The sequence below is a fragment of the Myxocyprinus asiaticus genome, chromosome 8 (genome assembly GCF_019703515.2).
Source record: "Myxocyprinus asiaticus isolate MX2 ecotype Aquarium Trade chromosome 8, UBuf_Myxa_2, whole genome shotgun sequence".
In the NCBI taxonomy this organism is placed as follows: Eukaryota; Metazoa; Chordata; class Actinopteri; order Cypriniformes; family Catostomidae; genus Myxocyprinus; species Myxocyprinus asiaticus.
The window spans coordinates 6,938,708-6,958,408 of NC_059351.1; the positions used below are offsets into that span (position 1 = coordinate 6,938,708).

Here is a 19,701-nt window from a genome sequence, read left to right on the forward strand (position 1 = left end):
ACTATACATTGTGATCAGTTGAATGCCACTTTGATGAATAAAAGTACCAATTTCTTTCCATAAGAGCAAAATCTGTACATTATTCCAAACTTTTGACCACCAATGTACATGTTGTGGCTTTTGATGTTTCGATAAGTTTTGTTAGCTCTTCATGTCCTATGACAATGAAGGATTGAAGTTGCTCATGATGAAAATTATGAGATACTGTTTTCTGTGGTACTGTGACAGACAAATGCATAATTCCAATTTTATTTCTGATTATTTAAATTTTATCAGTAAAGAAATTCATGAAGTCATTGCTATTGTGCTGCAACGGAACATCTGGTTCAGTCAAGGCTTTATTTCTAACCAATTTAGCCACAGTACTGAATAAACACTTAGGATTGTTTTGGTTATTTTTATGAGTTTTCTAAAATATGCTGACCTGGCAGCTTTTAGTGCCTGTCTGTAGCTACAGACACTATCCTTCATGCACCGCGAAATACCTCTAATTTTGTATTCTTCCACTTGCGCTCCATTTTCCAAGCTGCTCTCTTGAGAGCATGAGTGTGATGATTGTACCATGGTGCGGGGCTTTTTTCTTTAATTTTCTTTAATTGAAGGGGGGGCGACACTATCAAGAATGCTAGAGAAGACTGTATTTATATTTTCTGAAACTACTTCAACTTCTTCTAGACTTTTTGGCTTACTGAGTATATGAGATAAATCTGGAAGATTATTAGTGAAGCTATCTTTAGTGGTCGAAAGAATAGTTCTACCTGAACAGTAGCGTGGTGCAAATGGAGTAACATTAACTGATCACAGCATATAAGAGATGAGGTAAGGATCTGAGATGTTATTGCTCTGCTGCAGAATTTCTATAGTATCTATATCAACTCCATATGACACTATTAAATCTAGTATATGATTATGGCAATGAGTTGGTCCTGTCACATTTTGTCTGACTCCAAGAGAATTTAGAATATCGATAAATGCGAATCCCAATGTGTAATTTTCATTATTTGTGTAAATTCACAAAGGAAATCAGAATATGGCCCAGGTGATCTATATACTGTTGTAAGAGCAAAAGACGACAGAGATTTTTTTATTGTATCTGACGGTGTCACATTAAGCATTATTAGTTCAAAAGACTTACACTTATATCCTGTCCTCTGAGTAACACCAAAAACATCACTGTAAATTGCAGCAACACCTCCTCCTCGATCCTTCAGCTCATGTTTATAACATTAATCTGGGGGAGTAGATTCATTTAAACTAAAAGTCTCAATTTCCACGTTCCTTACAATAGAATCTCCTAAAACCAAGGCTCTTTCAACATGATTCTCAGTGGGTGCATCACTGAGTGGGGAGAATCAATTGGAAACCCTAACAGGAACAGAAGAGTGGTGTCGCTTTGCTGAGCAAGTATGCCACCGAGACATCACCCAAACGCCCTGCTGCAGGGGCTCTACAGCCGGAACCAAAGTGTATGTGTGTTGCTTGCTGTTCTACCCGTATCTGAAACAGTATCTACCGGCTTCTCTTTCTCACTGACCTCCACTAGCATTTGGATGCGTGTCACTAACTCAATAATCTTCTCTGTCAGCTTGACTAATTCCTTACATTTATCACATGTAAACCCCTCACTGCTGATGGAAGAAGCTATAGTAAAGTGAAATGCAATGTAGGAAGCAAAAATATGAGCGGATGCCATGACTTACCGCTGTTGTTTGTTGTTGTTGTTATGGTTGTTGTTGTTATGGTTGTTCTTGAGCGGCGAGGGTTTGAGATCAATGTGAATCCCTCACACAATTGTTTGCAGTTATTGTGTTAGTTCCTGATCAGCAGATGTTTGATACTGATGCAATAATCTGTGTAAAACACAGAGGAACATGTTAATAGTACAACGCATTCAACAGACTTTATATCTATCCCTCACAGCCTCATTTAAAATCACAGAAAAATATACTGTATGGGTCTACCCTGACTAGTTGACACCAGTTCATTCCTCCTGCATACCACATTCAACTGAACATGCACTTTATGGGAGTTGTGATTTTGATGGTTTATGAACATAGTTTCAAAAAAATCCACAACAGATGCTGTCCACACACAAAATGAAGAGCAGACCAAGAAGGTCTATCAGAAATATTTTTAAATTTAGACTTGCATAGTGAAAAAAGTGCAAAGTGCAGTGAGTTAAAAACAGACCAGTAAGCAAACGTTTCAGCCCATAGCTTTCTTCAGTGCTCTTCATTAAGTGTGCGGACAGCATCTGTTGTGGATTTTGGATATTATATTCTTTTGCTCCATGCACCTAAGGATATACGAGTCCTATTTGAGTGCAACAATTCTCTCTACTTCTTATGAACATAGTTGTCATCATAATTTTCTCTGCCTCAACTGTCTTTTTGACCTTCTATTGACTGAGTCCCAGTTTTACCACTCTGAAATAATTGATTTGTAATGCACAATTCTTGTTACTAGACAGTGGTATTGGCAGCTACCAGTGCAGTCCAGTCCTCAGGATATGATGCATTTGCATCCATTAAGCCAGACAAGAGCAATCGATACTTGAATAGAGTGGAACTGAGGAGAGGCAAAACTCTGAACCTTTTGTGGGGATTTGCTTGTAGAAGCAAATTCATACTATTGTTGTAGTAGTTTAAAGAAATATGCTAACAAATACTATACTTTAGTATTTCCTCAAGTAATTGCTTTGGTACCACTACTGAAAACCATGTAGATGTGAAAAAGTAGCCTAATAGCTGGTACTTTCTACGAATAGGGTACAAAACAGGGTCTGAAACTCTTTTTTCCTTTCAGCAAATGGTGATTAACCTTTAGAAAATGTGAGATGTTTTTGTTTTTACATTCATTTTAAATGAGGTTTGCAATTTTTGACTAAAATATGGGGGGTTGAAAACCCTGATTTGTGTTATTTAGTTATTTTCCACCAATAAACATTTAAAAAAAAACAATATAAAATAGACAAAATGTTTTACAATGAACAAAAAAGACAATTAAAAAGCTATGCCAGAATGGTTAACAGGGTTGCAAATTAAAGGGTTGATTCACACCAAAATGAAAATCTAGTCATTGTTTTTTCACCTCTGTGTTGTTATAACCCCATATGACTTTCTTTATTTTTCTCAACACAAAGGGAGAAATTGTGAAAAAATGTTGTGCTCAATGATGTCAACAATGGCAGTTTATGGTGACCTCCTCTTTAAGCTTCAAAAGTACGCAAAAGTATAATTCAGAAGTCTTATAAATTATTCCATGAGACTCATGATTGTTCTGAAAGCATACAATGAGGTTTGGTGAGAAATAAACTGAAATACAATATATTATTTAGTGAAATGGTTTTCCAATCATTGCTCTCCATTCACGAGATTGCATGAGAGCAGTATCTGTCATGAGACATGAGATGGGGCGTTCAAGCAAAAAACTTGTTTTGTTTATCTAAAAACAGATCTGCCACAATGATATTAACAACAGAAAACAACACACAGCTGCACACAAACCAGAGAACCAAACTTACTAAATATGTCTGATGAGTTTCTAGCCGGAGAATAGATGCATTCCTTTGCCCTGCCTCATTTGTTTGAAACAGAGTACACGGCTGCTGTAGGAAAGCGGATGGCCACAGTCTACCTGATTAATTAGGCTGATTAAAATTGTGGAGGATGAGAGTTTTAGAGATTTAAAGCCCATTGCAATGAATACGCAACCTATGTGGGCACTAGTTCTTTCAATATGTCAAACAGTTTAATGTTTCTTGAATTGGTGCTATTTTACAGCATTTCTGTCTTTATACTGTGGAAGGCTTTGTTTGGAAAATGTTACTAAACCATTATATTGTTACATATTGTTTTGCTCTCTTTCCTAAAATGGAAATAAATGCATTTTACAGGAAAAGAAGTATATACAGTGTAAAATTTCAGCATTTTTTAAATCTGCGATTAACTACAAAAAATTATTAGATTAATCATGATTAAAAAAAATATCTACTGACAGCACTAATTAAATTATTATCTCACATAAAATTAACCTAGCATGAAAAGTAGCTAATATTACAGTAAACACATCAAAAGTTTGTAATCTGTTGAATTGATATTTGATTCACTGTCCAAAAAATTTAATATTGAGCTGTGTCCCACATTTTCCCAAATTACAAAAATGTAACATTCGCATGTTCATGGCGTTAAACGCTGCTTTGAATGCCATGCTTGTGAAAAAAACGTCTCATTCTGCATTTTGGTGATAGTTAAGACTTGACGTGCTTGTGTGGTAATTAAAATGCACTTTACATAGGTTCCATCTAGGCTATTTTGTACATCAAATAGCATTAAGAGTTCCTTTCTCCATCTCCATTATTTCAAGGAAGCGCTGTTGTGTGTTTGTGGTGTGTCTGTCAGTGTAATGCCTCTGGGTGGACACATTACAAAGGTTCCGCCCTACCAAGAAGTGTTGGTTAATGCTGTATTAATGGTAAATGCGTTAATCAAGATTTAGAAAAATTAACGCATTAAACTTTTGTAATTAATCGCATGCGTTAACACGTTAATGCCGACAGCACTAAATGTATTATTTAAATGTTTTTACATATAACATATTTAACAATTGTTTTACATTTCTCACAATAAAAACGTGAGATTTGTGCCTTACATGCTTTAAAAAAAAAAGTAATGAGACACTAATTTCTGCCTAATTGGTGGAAAGTAACAGCTGCCTTATTTATGCTGTATCATACAAATGCCATATTTCAGGATGCTTTGTCAGTGTAAGACTTTTGTGCCATGTCAGTGTTCGTGCTCAATTAGATGAGATTTGACTGGGTTAGATCACTGTTGAGCTGGGACATGCCATTTAGTTTCCATTTAGTCTCTCTGGCACTCTAACTCGCTCTCTCTCTCTTTGTCCTTGTTTTACGCTCTTTTCTAATCTGTCTCTAACCAGTTTCTCTCACTTTCTCTCTCAGAGGGTTCAGAGACAATGAAGAGAGAAACTGTGGTCTCTGGTCAGACCGTGGTCAGTAGCTCTGTGCCCATTGCTCGGTTCTCAGAGGAAGAGAAGAAGGTGTCCATCATAAAAGCGCCCCATTACGAAGGCATTGGACCTGTGGATGAGTCAGGCATTCCCATCGCCATCCGCACGGTGAGTGATGTCTAGGCATTTCTGAGGGAACAGATAAAAATGACAGAATTTGCAAACAACGATTATGCTTATGTAGGTGTGTTACAGTATGTTTCAATGTAGCAAACCTTTAATTAAATTTTTAAACTTGCCACAAACATATTATTGGTGCTTGCTAATGCTATTATGTAAAGTTGTTTTTTTTATTTTTTATTTATTCCTTTTTTAATTTTATTTTTTTTTTTTACCATTTTTGGTGATGAAACAGGCAAACAATCACATATTTTTAACAAGAGACCTGAGCCATGTGGGGTGGGCTTTTTTGACCTGAGCCAGTAAGAAACTTCCTAGCAAACACCCAAATTACCCTAACAAGCACCTAGCAACATCCTGGCAACCACCCAGTACACCCTAACTACCGCATAGCAATGTGCCAAAAAAACCAAACAAACAATATGGACACCTAAGCGACTACATTGCAATGACTTGGCAAATACCCAGAAAAATATGGGGCCCACAGGGAAGAAACAAAAAAGACTGATTTTTGCGTTCCCTCAGAATACTTTTGCATTTGCGTTCCCTCACAATACTTGGCAAGTGAAAACAGCAGTTTGGCATCACCATTTCTGCACACTGTTTTTGCATTCGGCATACTATTTTTGGAAAATGTAATTAAATTCCACTTTGAACTAGCTCTAAAATACAGCAATATTGTGTCAATGCTGAATACAAGTCATAGGTATTCTATTACCGAGAAGCAGCTGAAAAGTGCAGAATGCAAAACAGTGTGCAGAAATTGTGATGCCAATCTGCTGTTTTCACAAATGTATTGCATGCGAATGCAAAACCTTTTGTGAGTGTACACAGAAGTTTTGCGAGGGAATGCAAATGTATGCGAGCGAACGCAAATGTATTGCAAGCGAGCACAAAAGTATTGCGAGTAAATGCAAAAGTCTTTTTTTTTTCTTCCCCGTGGGGCTAGCGGTGCTCCGTAGAAAACCCTAGCATCCTGATGGTAAATTTTGCCCAGTATTCTCTCTAGTCTGTACACACAGTTTCACAGTCATTAGTGGATAGGCATAAATTGTTAAAAAGTATAAACAGAACCAAACTATATAGTCAATGTCTTTTCATTACATAGCATGACATCTGTTATTTGTCACTGGTCAGTTTTAAAACAAGAGATCAACTGTTAATTATCTGTGTTTGAGGACATTTTTCTTGATTTGTGTTGGAGTTGTTTTGCCATTTGATCCTTTTATTATGGTTGGAGGAATGCTTTTAAGATGTCAGCAATTCAGATGGTCTGCGAATGTGAGTGTGTTTGTTTGTGTGTGACCAGAAGAGAACATTCCTGGCTCTTTCCTGGCAGGTTACTATGGCACTTCCTCTCTGGTTCTCTCTCTCTCTCATTTACTGTCTGTCTGTCTCTCCCTCTCTGCTCTAGTGATTTTGATGGTTGTCAGGTAATGACAAATGCTGTTCGCTTTTAGAGCATGCTCAACCAACAAATTAACATGGCATTTCTCTCTGCCTGTGTGTGTTTGTTTGTGCTTCTATTCAGACTGTGGACAGACCCAAAGACTGGTACAAGACCATGTTCAAACAGATCCACATGGTTCATAAACCAGGTGTGTATTGTGTCCAAATGAGTGAGAGGATACCCAGAACATAGATATCCTGCTGAATTCATTTCAGATCAACAACACAACATTGGGGAGATAGTTTACACACTTTTTACTCCAGTGAATATTTGTCAGGGTAGGTTTATTCTTAAATCAGTTTCTGTATAGGTGCATTCCTTAAAGTCTTGACTCCAAAAAAAAAAAAAAAAAAAAAAAAAAGCTGTTTAACATTTCCATCATTATTGCCAGTGATACAGTTCATGTAACAATGACAACATGCCTCAATAGTTGGGGAAGTTGTCACAATGGGAACCTGCCAATAAATAACATATAATAGATTATTTAATTCCTATTTCTATTCAGCAAAATGTAAACAGTGAAACAATTTTGAGGCACTAAACAATTCATAGAACTGCAAAAATTTATAAGGTCACTGATTCTTGAGATGAGGGACAAAACATGTTTTAAATATTAGTTGTTATTTTTAATACTAAATTAATTTGAAATGAATATATCTGTGGACAAAGGTGTCAGCTAATTAACCATATAAGGGAACAGGTTTTTATAAAAACGCTTTTTTCTGAAAATTGATATTTATTCACTTTATAACTTATATCTTACTGTCATTTGTTTCAACTACATCAGACACACAAAAGCATGCTATTTTAATTTGATCCATCCAATAAGAGGGTAAAGTCTTAAGTCTAAAATGCATTCTATAAATTATTATTTATTTTAATTTTTTTTTCTGTTTTCACACTTTTCTGAAAATTCTGACAGAGTTGACAAATTTGAATATTTTTCCATCTTAACCATGTTTTGCACACTGGAGCCATTTAGTTTTTTTCCTCAGTTAAAGCCGCCTCTTTAACCTAAACTAAAATGATAAAATTATTTTACAATTCTTAACAGAAATTATCACAATGGGATGATGGTGTTGACATATTGAAGCTGTGACCGCAGAGACTTAAACATTGTTTGTTCAAATTTTGTATTTTGTTTTTTATTTTATTTTTTACTTACCAGACCACGTGTCCTACTGCTGCATCCACCATGAGCAGGAAGTAGGAAAGTGGTACTCAGAGTTATAGTTGACCATGACATTGTCTGATTTATTCAGGATTACAAAAAAAAAAATCTGACAGAGTTGATGCAAAGTGAAGATTTTTGATAGATTGTTTTTTATGGAAAATATCATTTAAATTTTACTTTATGTATCGTTTGATATCTTACAGATCCTACCTTTCAGTTGATATTTATATATATATATTATTTTTTTTTTTTTTGCATTTTGTTTGCATTTTTAAACACTTTGTTTGGCAGTTTAACATTGTGACCTCTTGTAGAGGACAGGTTAAGTTACATGTGCTTCCAAGTATAGAGCATTCATTTAAAAACAATCTAATGAAATTATTTTAAAATATACTGTAAGTAATAAATGCCCTGAGTATACACATTTCCTTTAGATTTAACTTTTTCACTATTTTTATTATAATTAATTTCTTTATTTTTAACATAAAGAGGACTTTTGTATGTAGGACATGTTTTATCCCTTATCTCAAGAGTCAGTGAGGTAACATACAAAAATACCCAATTATTGATTAAGCTAACAGAAACAGCAGTTAATCAACTGAATGAAATTACAACTCGTGTGACAATAAAAAGATATGACAGCCTGCCCTGACCTGACATTTGTGAAGAAAAGGTTCTTATGAAACGTTTCTTGTGTCTAAAGAAGTTGACCTTTGCCTAATTGTATGCCAGTATGGTTTTATTGTGTTCACTTGTTTACCTAAGAACTATTATGGAGTATTATTTAACTGGATTTTACGTTTAGAGGATAGAATTCACAAAAATATCATAATGTATAGTTGTTTTGAAATACATTTTGAAATACCTGGTTTAAACCAGTATACAAAACCAGCATTTGTGCGAGTAGACTTGATTCCAAACCTTACAGTTACTAAATGTGGCCCTTGTAACAACTTTCCTGTGTTCAACAACTACCCTGTGTTCTATTTTTCTTTTTATTCTAACAAAGAATTTTTTTTAATTTTTTTTTTAATTTTTTATTTCTGTTTCATGCTATGTGTTTTCACCAGATGATGACTATGCAGACACTTATAATGCCACATATGCCATCATAAACAATGGTAAGAGAAATCTGTTCAACCTCAAGATCTGATTTTAACCGCAGTTCAGTCATGACAACTCTCAGAATACATTTTTAAGTATTATAATGAATATGACAAGCAGGCTTGGGGAGTAACCAGGGGCGTAGCAGTCATTTTAAAAATGGGGGGAGACAGCTGTCAGTAGGTTGCTCGCACAGACCTAACACTTACAGTGCAGTATTAATATATTACAGTATATATTAAAATATACAGGTAAGTATGATATAAGTATTATATTAATATTTACGTATTATTTACTTTTAATATTTTTAGTATTTTAAAGATTCAAGTATTGTAAAATAAGTGCAAAATGTAGCTAAATTAGCTGCAAAAATAAAGGGCATCTTGTGGAGCACTTGCTTCTGTTTCACACATGACAATAAAAGACTGAGCACAAGCTGGTCCTGAATAAGTAATTTAATCAATTACAATAATGACAATTGTGCATGTACACAATTTTATGTTTTACTCTGTGCTTGTGCATTGTGGGATTTGAAATACGTTCACCAAAATTTGTTCAGATCCATTTAATGATTCAGTGACCATTTCTGGTGATGCCAGAAGGTGGTGACAAATGAGTGTCTTGTGTGAAATGAGTTAGTCACTGAATCAACCATCAAAAGAATATTTAATTCCTTTAACATTTTTATGTCTACAGACCTACAAAGAGACTTTAGTAGAGGTTTTATGCATTATAAGAACAAAGCAAATCTATCATTTCCATACAGTTTGTGAGCTGCTGAGAATTACTTTTATCAAAAGACAACAATAATAGAGTTTCAATAATGTCCGTACATTTTCATGTATAAAAAAGTCTATCTACATAGCTATTCCCTTCAGTAAAATGCCTAAGTGTTCTAAGAACACAGCAGATCTATCTTTTTTTCTAGTTTGTCGACTGCACACCAACATAGAGGTAAAAAACAGGAGCTGATATTAAAAATAGCTTTTCATATTTAACACAGATCTAGTAATCTGCTTTAATTGGCTAAACTAACAACCTATCAAACTATTATCTCACAAACATAATGTAAAAAGCATAACTTAATGAAGTTTCAGGTGCTGATATAAACTCCACTTACAGTGTGTGTTTAAAAGAAGGATTGTCCTTTGTTTTTGTTTTTCTGCAGTACATTTCACGTAATGCTGCCAATCAGTAACGATATGCCGAAAAATAACTCTCATTTGTGTGTTCCTCATCTCTAGATTATTAATTTAGATAAACATCAGTGCCGATCAAAAACATGGATAAATGAACATTGTTGAAAGCAGCTTTGAAGAAATGAATGGAGCCGCATTGATTAGACTGTTTGACTGACGGCCTATTGCGTAAGGGTTGTTTCGGCTCATGAAACTCACCTGTGATTGGCTGGATGGTTGCTCAATCAGCCCAAAGTAAAAATAAAAAAAAAAAAAAGCAAAGAATACTCGGTATGGGTTTAGCTTGGAAAAGTGCAGGGGATAAAAATCACCTTTTTAAAGAGTGCGGGGGACGTGTCCCCCATGTCCCCCGCAGCTGCTACGCCCTTGGGATTTACGGATTACTTGTAATGGCATTAGGTAATCAAAATACAAAAATTAGGTAACTGTAATCTGTTTCAGTTACATAAAAAAACATAATCAGATTACAGTTACATTAAAAAAAATTGGGATTACTGTCAGGATTACAAGTTTTAATTTCTGACAAAAGAAATAGTGAATTTTCCTGAGATAAAGTGATACAGACAGCTGTTTGTTTAGAGTGAGAGATGATTTAGATGCGCATTCTCTTCGGGTTCTCTCTCATGACTCACTTGAGTCAGAAGCGTCTCCTACTGTCGCATATGCAAAAAAAACCTGTCTCACATCAGCACTCTGCTCTCGAGGTAAACAGCTGCTTCATCGCGATGGCCACGGAACAACATGCATTATTCGCTCTTTAAAAGAGAAAAGCGAAACAACATTAAAGTTCAGTGGAATTAATGCCTTCCAGCTGTGAAGATACTCTCATTATCCAAGGACCTGCTAATTTGAAGGTAATGAGAGCCACACAGAAATCACATTAGCTAGGTTAGCTAAAATTAGTTAATATTAAAATGTGTTAAAATGAGTTAGCCTTAGTACTGTGGCCCTCATCATTTGGCGGGAACAGGAATAGCTGACAAGGCTGACATGATTTGCTCATCATTGCTGGTACAGCATAGAAATCCCCTGCCTGGTTTACATGCTTGCAAATGCGAACTGTACCATATTCAAGATGAAAAAATTACCCCTACCCCAGGTGAATGGTACTTAATCCTACATCATTTAAGAAAAAAAGTTTTGAATGCAACATACAAAAATCAGCTGAAAAAAAATTAAAAACCTGCTATGACTTTATCTCCTTATTCACCTCTCAAGATTTTGCATCCCTGATCATTATTAACAAATCTAATTGTACACATAAATACCAAATTAATTGAAAATGTGTTTTAAGTTCTTAGGAAAGTTAAATGAAGAATTTTTCTGATTTTGATAAATTATTGAGAACAGTTCAAATGTCTGGGTGAGGGAGACATTCTGGCAAATGTAACATGTTCAACACTTACAGTAATTAGGAATAAATTATTGAAAAGACACACTAAAAGCTTAAATCTGTTTTGATCTATTCTTTAAAACTAGATTTGGTTTTCTTTTTGGAATCAAAACTTTTCCCCCCTTTAAAATCCTACTTAAACAGAAACAGAAGCAGAGAAATCAGCCATAAACTGTTAGCTGGTGATATTTGACTTTGGATCATGAGCAAGCAGAGGAAAGACACTCTCCAGCATTTAATTATGACAATACTAACGATTATGAGGATGATAACGTGTGATCTACCTACTGAATACAGTCTTAAGTTAATGAATAGTGCAAATTACAATTGCCTATACACACAAACTGCAAAACATGGCAGAATTAAACTTTGCAGTGTTTTTGAATCTGAGGTCTATCCTGTCAGATTTAGTTTAATGTTAACCAAGACATAATTCAGTGCATCTGTTCTGATTATATTTGCTTTATGGGAAATTTTATTTTTCTGTAGCAGACAGAGAACTCAACTTATTTCTTTAAAAATACAGAGCTGTTCTACATTAACAGCTCATTTTCTGTTTTCTTGGTATGGTGCAGTGTCCATGTTTCTTTTCCTTAGATATAATAACAGCTACAACAGTATTCATAATATTACTCAAAAATGTTCTGTTTGCATTCAAGGCATAATTTAATGTTTTAGAGATTATACTGATTTTATCTTGACTTTATTTACGTTTGTGCCCTTGTGGTAATCCAAAAGTAAGGGAAAGTAATCTGACTGCATTACTTTCATATTGATGTAATCGGATTACATTTCTGATTACATTTATTTGTAAGTAATCAGTAATCTGTAACGGGTTACATTAAAAAGTAACAAAGGTTCCGCACTACCAAGAAGTGTTGGTTAATGCTGTATTAACGGTAAATGTGTTAATCACGATTTAGACAAAGTAACATGTTAAACTTTTTTAATTAGTCGCATCCCAACCCTGATGACAAGCAAGTATATTATGTCTTGGTGGACTAGATCTGACTATGGCACTGCTGCTGTAGAACAAGTTTGAAGACTTGCTACTGTTAAGAACATATAAAGACATACAGTGTCAAGCACGTAAGACGTGTTGCTGCTGCTGCTGCACAATTAGACATACAATACATGCAATCCCCCTGAAGCTGATCTAGACAAGTGGTGCTGGGGAGGATGAGGGTTTTTAATGTGAAAATTCTCTTAGTGTGCTGCAGTGAGACCAGATTACCTGACAACAACTGAGGTATTTTCAATGCTAGACAAAGAGGTAATACGCAAGTTGAATGGCTAATAGATTACATGTTTAAAGAGCCTGTGCCAAGTAGAGTTTTTATGACTGAACTTGAAATAATTATCCACCTGCTTAAAATCTAAGACAATTTTATCCATGTCTAAATCCTGCACATAAAAGAGTTTTCAGACTCATTTTAATTATAAGATTAAGTATTAAATATAATCTCTTTACTGCATTTTTTTTCAGTCTCTAAATTACAGGTATACATAATTTCATTGATTTGTCATATTAATATGATATTCATGCCTCTTCCTTTAGACAACTACACCACTGTCCATGTCCACCCTCCCCCTCGAACACACACCTACCGGCCTCTGTCCAGAAATACCTCAGAAACTCCAGACGGTGCTGCCCACAGGGAGCTCTCACCATCACCCGTGCCCCCACCACCCCCACCAATGCCCTCACTCCTCCAGCTCCGCTCACGAGACATGGACAGAGAGAAGGAGCTTTCGCACGACCCGTAAGACACATGACCTCATGTATTGCATGTTCTGTTTCACAGGCGTCTGATCACTGAGTGGTTCTGATTATCTCTTTGGGCTGTCCCAATCTGCAGAAATGAGTGGGGTCCTCCAGATCGTAAAGTGGACACGCGTAAATACCGGGCAGAACCGCGGAGCATCTTTGAGTATGAGCCAGGCAAATCCTCCATTCTCGAGCAGGAAAGACCTGTGAGTGAGACTATCAATTAAATCATTTTATTCAAGTGATTGTTATTCATTAGCTCCGTTAAAATTGGGATAAAAATCATTAAATAACTTTTTTAAGGTCTAAAGGCATTTCAGTTGAAGTCGTTGTGATCTTCATTTTAAAATAATTCAGTTTTATTCAGCGAACTGCTGGTCTGGTCTATTTAATCACAGAATCAAACATACAGGGTCAGTCTCCTAGACAGATTAGGCCTTGTTCTATATTAAATTGCCCTGTCTTTAAAAATAATTTTAGCCCAGTACAAAGCTTTATTTGTGTCCCAGAAACAGGACTATAGTATCATTCAGTCAAATAAAAACTCACAACTTTATTGTTTGTATTCAAGCCAAGTTGAAGTTCAGCTTTATGAATGAAATGTATGTGTATATTGTACATGTACAGTATATACATGTACACCTAATGAAGTCAGGTTGATTTAGTTATAGTACATTAAACAACATTTTTCAAATATACTAAAAACACTTAATTTAGATATTACCACACAAAGTACCACATTTTTAGGTTACCTGACCAAATGTTTGTTACAGTGCCAGATGTAAATTTTCTTGCCTGCTAATTGGAGGAGTGCTTCAAATGGGTTTTCCCTCACAGTGTCATGGACCATTTGACCTGATAATGGAACTGTACACAGCTTTAAACAGTTTTCTCATGCGCTTGCTTATCATGAGAACTGTGGTATTTGTAGCCAGCTTTCTTTTCCATTGGTGGTTTTGTTGATGTGGTAGGTACAGTGTGATTTATTGTCTGAATGTGTGTTATTTTGGTGTGCTTGTTTGTATTTCTAAAAAAATACTTTGTAATACTTTCCATAAAAGTAATGGCTCAGAGCCAGAGTGCAGTGGTTAGCATACATGCTTGAGAAATAAGAAGCCTTGGTATTAACATGGATAATGCAGGTTTGAATCTTGCCTGCACCATGTCCCGATCCCATTCCCCTCGTTCTCTGCTCAATAATTCCCTGTCATTCGTAATATGTAACTGTGTGATAGAGAAAGTGGCAAAAGATAGACAGGTACACAAAAGACAGGCAAATAGATCCCAATCAATCCCATGTGAGAATTTGGGGTTCATAAGCAGCCTGTCAATTACACTGCACAGTACACAGAATGTTCCCCATATAAAAGAGTAAGTAGAAGACATTAGAATGGTACATTTTACATTATAAAATCCCCCAAAATAAAATTGTTTAATGGCTCAAGTTTTTTCCTTAGTGTTTATTGCTTCTTTGTGGGCAGTTGTTGAACTTTTCAGGCTGTTTTGCAATGTAGATGTAAAAAGCTGAAAGGGTGTCAGACAAAGATATGCAGTTGTACACAGGGGCTTGGTTCAAAAGGAACAATGGAATAGAAATGTCAGAAGGGTGAATCATAGCACTGCCCTCAGCAGAAATGCACTGGATGTGGCAGTGGGAGATGTCCCAGGTGGCAAAAAGAGTGGGCAGCTTTCTCAGCATGTGCTGTCATAGCTGGAGGAAGAGAGAAAAATGTTAGAGAGAGAGAGAGAGAGAGAGACTGAGGAAGCAGTGTGTGTCCCTCTTTTGGACAAAACAGAGATGTACAACTTCTGTTTTTGACTTGATGTAATCAAAACAATATATTTGTGGCTTTTAGTCCCACATTATCACACAGGAAGTCGGCATGTTGTTTTCGAAAGTTTTAGTTCCCTAGGATCAGCCACATATTGCCGACTCACTGACTAGCGCTGTCTGCCATCAGACATTTTTGCATTGGCTCGAGCGAGTTTACCTTCCCTTGTGGCATAACCGGAAGTGTGCTGCATCAGCAGTATGGGAGACCTGGGTTTGCATCCAGCACTGAAACCAGGAAATAATCTATTTGCATAATCAGTGTGATTTGGGATGTTGCATTTTCCCCCAACATTAAATTTTTACTCCACTGATGGTTAGGTTTAGGTTTGAGGGTTCCCTTACGAAAAATCTAGAGTTCTGGAAAACTAGCCGCAAACTTGCCACAAATATGCTACTCATTATTTTCACATGTAAATGAGCTTGTGATTCGGCGCAAATGCTTGGCAAAAGTTTGCAACTCTTCATCGGTAGTGGAGAACCTGCAGCAAACCTTTGGCAATAATGAAGAGTTATTAGTTATTAGAATTAGTGGCGTATTTGAGGCAAGTTTGCGGCAAATTTGATGTGAACTCTTGATTTTTGTAAGGGTCAGGGGGTACAGTTTATAAAATATGCATTACAATTTCTCCTATTAATTAGAATAACTGTTTTGTCCAATCTGATGCTCTCTAGAATGAACCCCTCCCCCTAAAATAGTTTGCCACTGACTAGCAGTGGCATGTAGCAAATCATAAGCTGTGTCCCAAATTATGCACTATATACTGTACTGTGCACTTGCAATATACACAATGCACTTAGCTATGTAGTGTATGAATTTTCAAAGTCCCAAATGTAACACTTAACTTTTTTTACTACACTGAAGCACACACTGTTTTTTAGCTGACGGAAGTGATGTTTCAAACACACATGATGTGTCGCCTCTAGCTTTAGCGTGTTAGCCAAACTCAGTTCAACATCTACTGTATATCTCAAATAACGTACATATTTACACAGCGTAGGGTGATGGTAAAGCATTCAACTCACTTTTGTAAGGTGCTGTCTTCATAGAAGTTTCACTAGTTGCCACATTCACCGTTAATTACAATTGTTTGGCCAGCAGAGCCACCCCATTCCTCTGCCCCTTTCCGCTAAGTACTGCGATTGTTGAGCGCACGAAGTGTCCAACATTCCACGCTCAGTTTTTTTTTTTCAGTAGTACATCATCGTGGTACTCGTAGTACACTACATTTGTTGCTTTATCAGTGTTAACATACACCTTGCACTACGTACACTACTAAATGCTAGGGCTGGGCGATAAAACAATCTCAATATTTATCACGATAAAAAAATCCATGATATCGATGATAAGCTTTTGAGTAATTTTCTATATTTAACCTATGTTCTACATCTAGACAATCAGGTGTGTGTTGCTAAAAACACAAGCAGTTTGGCTTTCTCAGACTGTATGAAGTTGCTAATGTTAGCTGCCTTGCTAACTATTAGGCTACACCAGTCACCACAGTCTGACCCTGGATTGATTCCGTCCGGACCTCAAGACTTCATGATGATGGTTGTGCACTCTCATCAGCTCTAGTGAACAGTGCTAAAAAACAACAGTGCTGTGTACACCAGCTCTGATCTTTCTGCACTGTATTTTTGAATATTTTTCTTTAGCACCAAACATGCTTCATTTATGCCCTGTCCCGCTCCACATGCGTTGCCTTTTTTCTCCACAAGTGAGTAGACATGAGGCGCCGCATAATTTAACGTGGTTCCAAAATGCCTTTAGACCATAATGTTTTTTCCTTCTAACTTTAGCTTTATTAATCATCATGTTACAAGCTTTTAATAATAAACAAATAGATTTCTGTTCTAATTTTGTGAAAATTAATCAGATGTCCTCATCTCTGGTATGGATGACAAGGAAAGACAATGAAATTACTACACCGGGTTCACACATCTTCCGTGAGCAGGATGTGAGCGAGGTGTGAGCGGTGCATTTTCAATTCAGTGCCCATATTAACAGAACACAGCAAGCGTGAGTCACGAGGTGACGCATCCCAGATTCGGCTGTGTGGATAGTTTCAGCGTTGAGTCTATTTTTGCTGTGCGGCTCACGCTGAGCTCAACGGCTCTGGGTGCAGTACAACACTAAAATAATCAGGAGATTATAGAAAAGACACAAAAGCAAATAAACATTATTAGACCCAAACCTCTGCATGCAAGTAAACTCAATAAAATAACATAATAAAGGAAAGAATTAACCAATCACAACCAAGTGTGCTGATAAAGATGAAGTGCATGTGACTGCCTGCTTTTGTCCTTGTAGCAGTAATAACCTCAGCTTACTATGACCTTATTAAAGAATAAATTTGGCATAGGATCCCATAGATAACTTTATTTTCTGTGCAGAGGCACTGCTTTTTCTCACAGAAGAGACGCGGCCAATGTGAACATCCAGTGCGACCACTCATGCCACGCTCACGGAGGATGTGTGAACCCGGCGGTAGTTGGTAGCCTAGTCTTTCTCTCAGTGGATTCCCCTGAACCCCCATACAGTATCATTCCTCAGTCACAAGGGCTTCTGTGCCCCCATACTTGGTGATCTGAATGTAAATATATATACAAATATATAATTTGAATGTAAAAGAATTCAAGCAAATACTGGACTGCTGTCATTATACTTCAAAACGAACACATGATCTTTTAACATTCATAGCCAACTGCACTTGATTGATAAACTCTATATTTTGGTAGAAGATCCCTTAGACCCCACTGCTTCGGCTGTCTCTGGGCCCCCAGTGCAGTTTTGTAGAGACTATTTTGACTGTTTAGGATTAAAAAAAAATTATTTTCTTCTGCCAACTTGGAAATAAAAACAAAAAGTGCAATGTGCAAATGTGAATGTATATTGTGATAAATATTGATATCGAACAATATGAAAAAGAATATCGTGATTATATTTTTGGCCATTTCACCCAGCCCTACTAAATGCCATAGAATAGTGCAGAAGTGTGCAAGTGTGGCCATGAAGTAAACTAAAGGCTATTGGCTATTTACCAAAAGGGCTGAGCCCTTTGATATGTCCTACCCCAACTTACTTTTTCAATAGGAAATGCATTAACACAGGAAAGAAAGCTGTCCTTGTCAAACCATTTCAAGGGGTCTTTAATATTGTACATTATGAATTGACATTGTGGTATATGTATGTGTATATGTGAGAGAATGTGATGATGTGTTAAGCGTTACCTCCTTATCTACAGCATCGTCCTCCTCTATTCTTTACCCATTATGGCTTCCTGCAGAGTTTGGTCCTCCTAACACTGAATCCCAAATTTTTCTCTCATTCTCCTTATTTTTCTCTTCTCTCCTTTCCTCTCTTCTTCTATGTAACTTCTTACTCCAGACATTTGATTTAAACCCAGATGACATAGATTTAGAGAACGAGCCTTGGTTTAAATTCTTTTCCGAGTTGGAGTTTGGACGGCCGGTAAGTTGAGGGAGGGTGCGGCAGGCTGGCATGCTGTAGACTGTAATCTTCTTGTCCAGTACACACATGCTGTGGTGTATTGACAAGCATTTGTGAGTGTGTGTAGTTTTGTAGTTCAGTGGCCAGGTTTTGAGTTGTGCACATTGGCTGTAAAAGCTCTCTTTTGGACAACAAAGGAGTCTGTGTTTGCACACTGACAACAACAAAATGGCATTTAACATCACCTTAACTTGCACAAATAACAATGCTAGCAGCAGTGGGTGAGACATCACACACAAATTATATGTTTGATGACGAACCCCAAGGCTAATATGTCAAGAAAATAATCACACTCTAACCAAAAAAGTGCTGTTTATGGCATATAGTACAACATACTCTTTAGATGAATGGGTATGCTTTATAGTCTTAAAGGAATGTTTCAGGTTCAATGGAAGTTAAAGGGATAGTTCACCCAAAAATGAAAATTCTCTCATTATTTACTCACCCTCATGATATCCGAGGTGTTGTATGACTTTCTTTATTCACCAGAACACATTTGAAGAAAATTAGAAACATTTCTTAGCCCAGTAGGTCCTTAAAATGCAAGAGAATGGAGATTTCTCTTTTGAAGCTCCAAAAATCACAGACAGTCAGCATAAATGTCATCCATACGACTCCAGCTATTAAATTAATTTCACTTTTAAAGTGACATGATCACTTTTGGTGTGAAAAAAAGATCAATCGTTTTTCAATAGTACTTTTTAACTATAATCCAATGCTTCACGAGTGGGTGGAGTCCAAGCGGTCTCTCGTGTGACGTATTCACGTTGCCATGGATACAGATGTAATCTCACGTTCTCTACTCGGTTGAGACATCCAGGATAAGCACAAAAATTCACCATGTGAGTAAAGAAACAGATAAATACAAATCTAAACCAAAACCAACCAAGCTACTGTACAGCCTTCCTCCTTCTCACTTGTAAACAGCGCTGCTCTTCCGTCTGTGACGCTCTTGCCTCAGTTCTCACGTGTTTCAAATGCCAATGCGATTACATCACATGTGTGTACTGCTGCTCACTGGAAGCATTATTTTGAGTTAAAAAGTAATTAAATTGTTATCTTTTTCGCACCAGAAGTGATCATGATGCTTTAGAAGACACTGATTTAACAGCTGGTGTCG

General features: G+C 36.5%; 1 protein-coding gene across 1 annotated transcript in view; it reads left to right on the forward strand.

Annotated features, from left to right (window-relative positions):
• The window catches only part of LOC127445073 (sorbin and SH3 domain-containing protein 2-like), a 111,862-nt gene that overhangs the window by 63,461 nt on the left and 28,700 nt on the right, over positions 1 to 19,701 (forward strand). The window contains exons 8-13 of the mRNA XM_051704830.1: positions 4,964 to 5,139; positions 6,683 to 6,749; positions 8,846 to 8,896; positions 13,030 to 13,234; positions 13,331 to 13,445; positions 18,459 to 18,542. Of these exons, the coding sequence (XP_051560790.1) occupies positions 4,964 to 5,139; positions 6,683 to 6,749; positions 8,846 to 8,896; positions 13,030 to 13,234; positions 13,331 to 13,445; positions 18,459 to 18,542 (698 nt within the window). The remainder of the gene's footprint in view (positions 1 to 4,963; positions 5,140 to 6,682; positions 6,750 to 8,845; positions 8,897 to 13,029; positions 13,235 to 13,330; positions 13,446 to 18,458; positions 18,543 to 19,701) is intronic.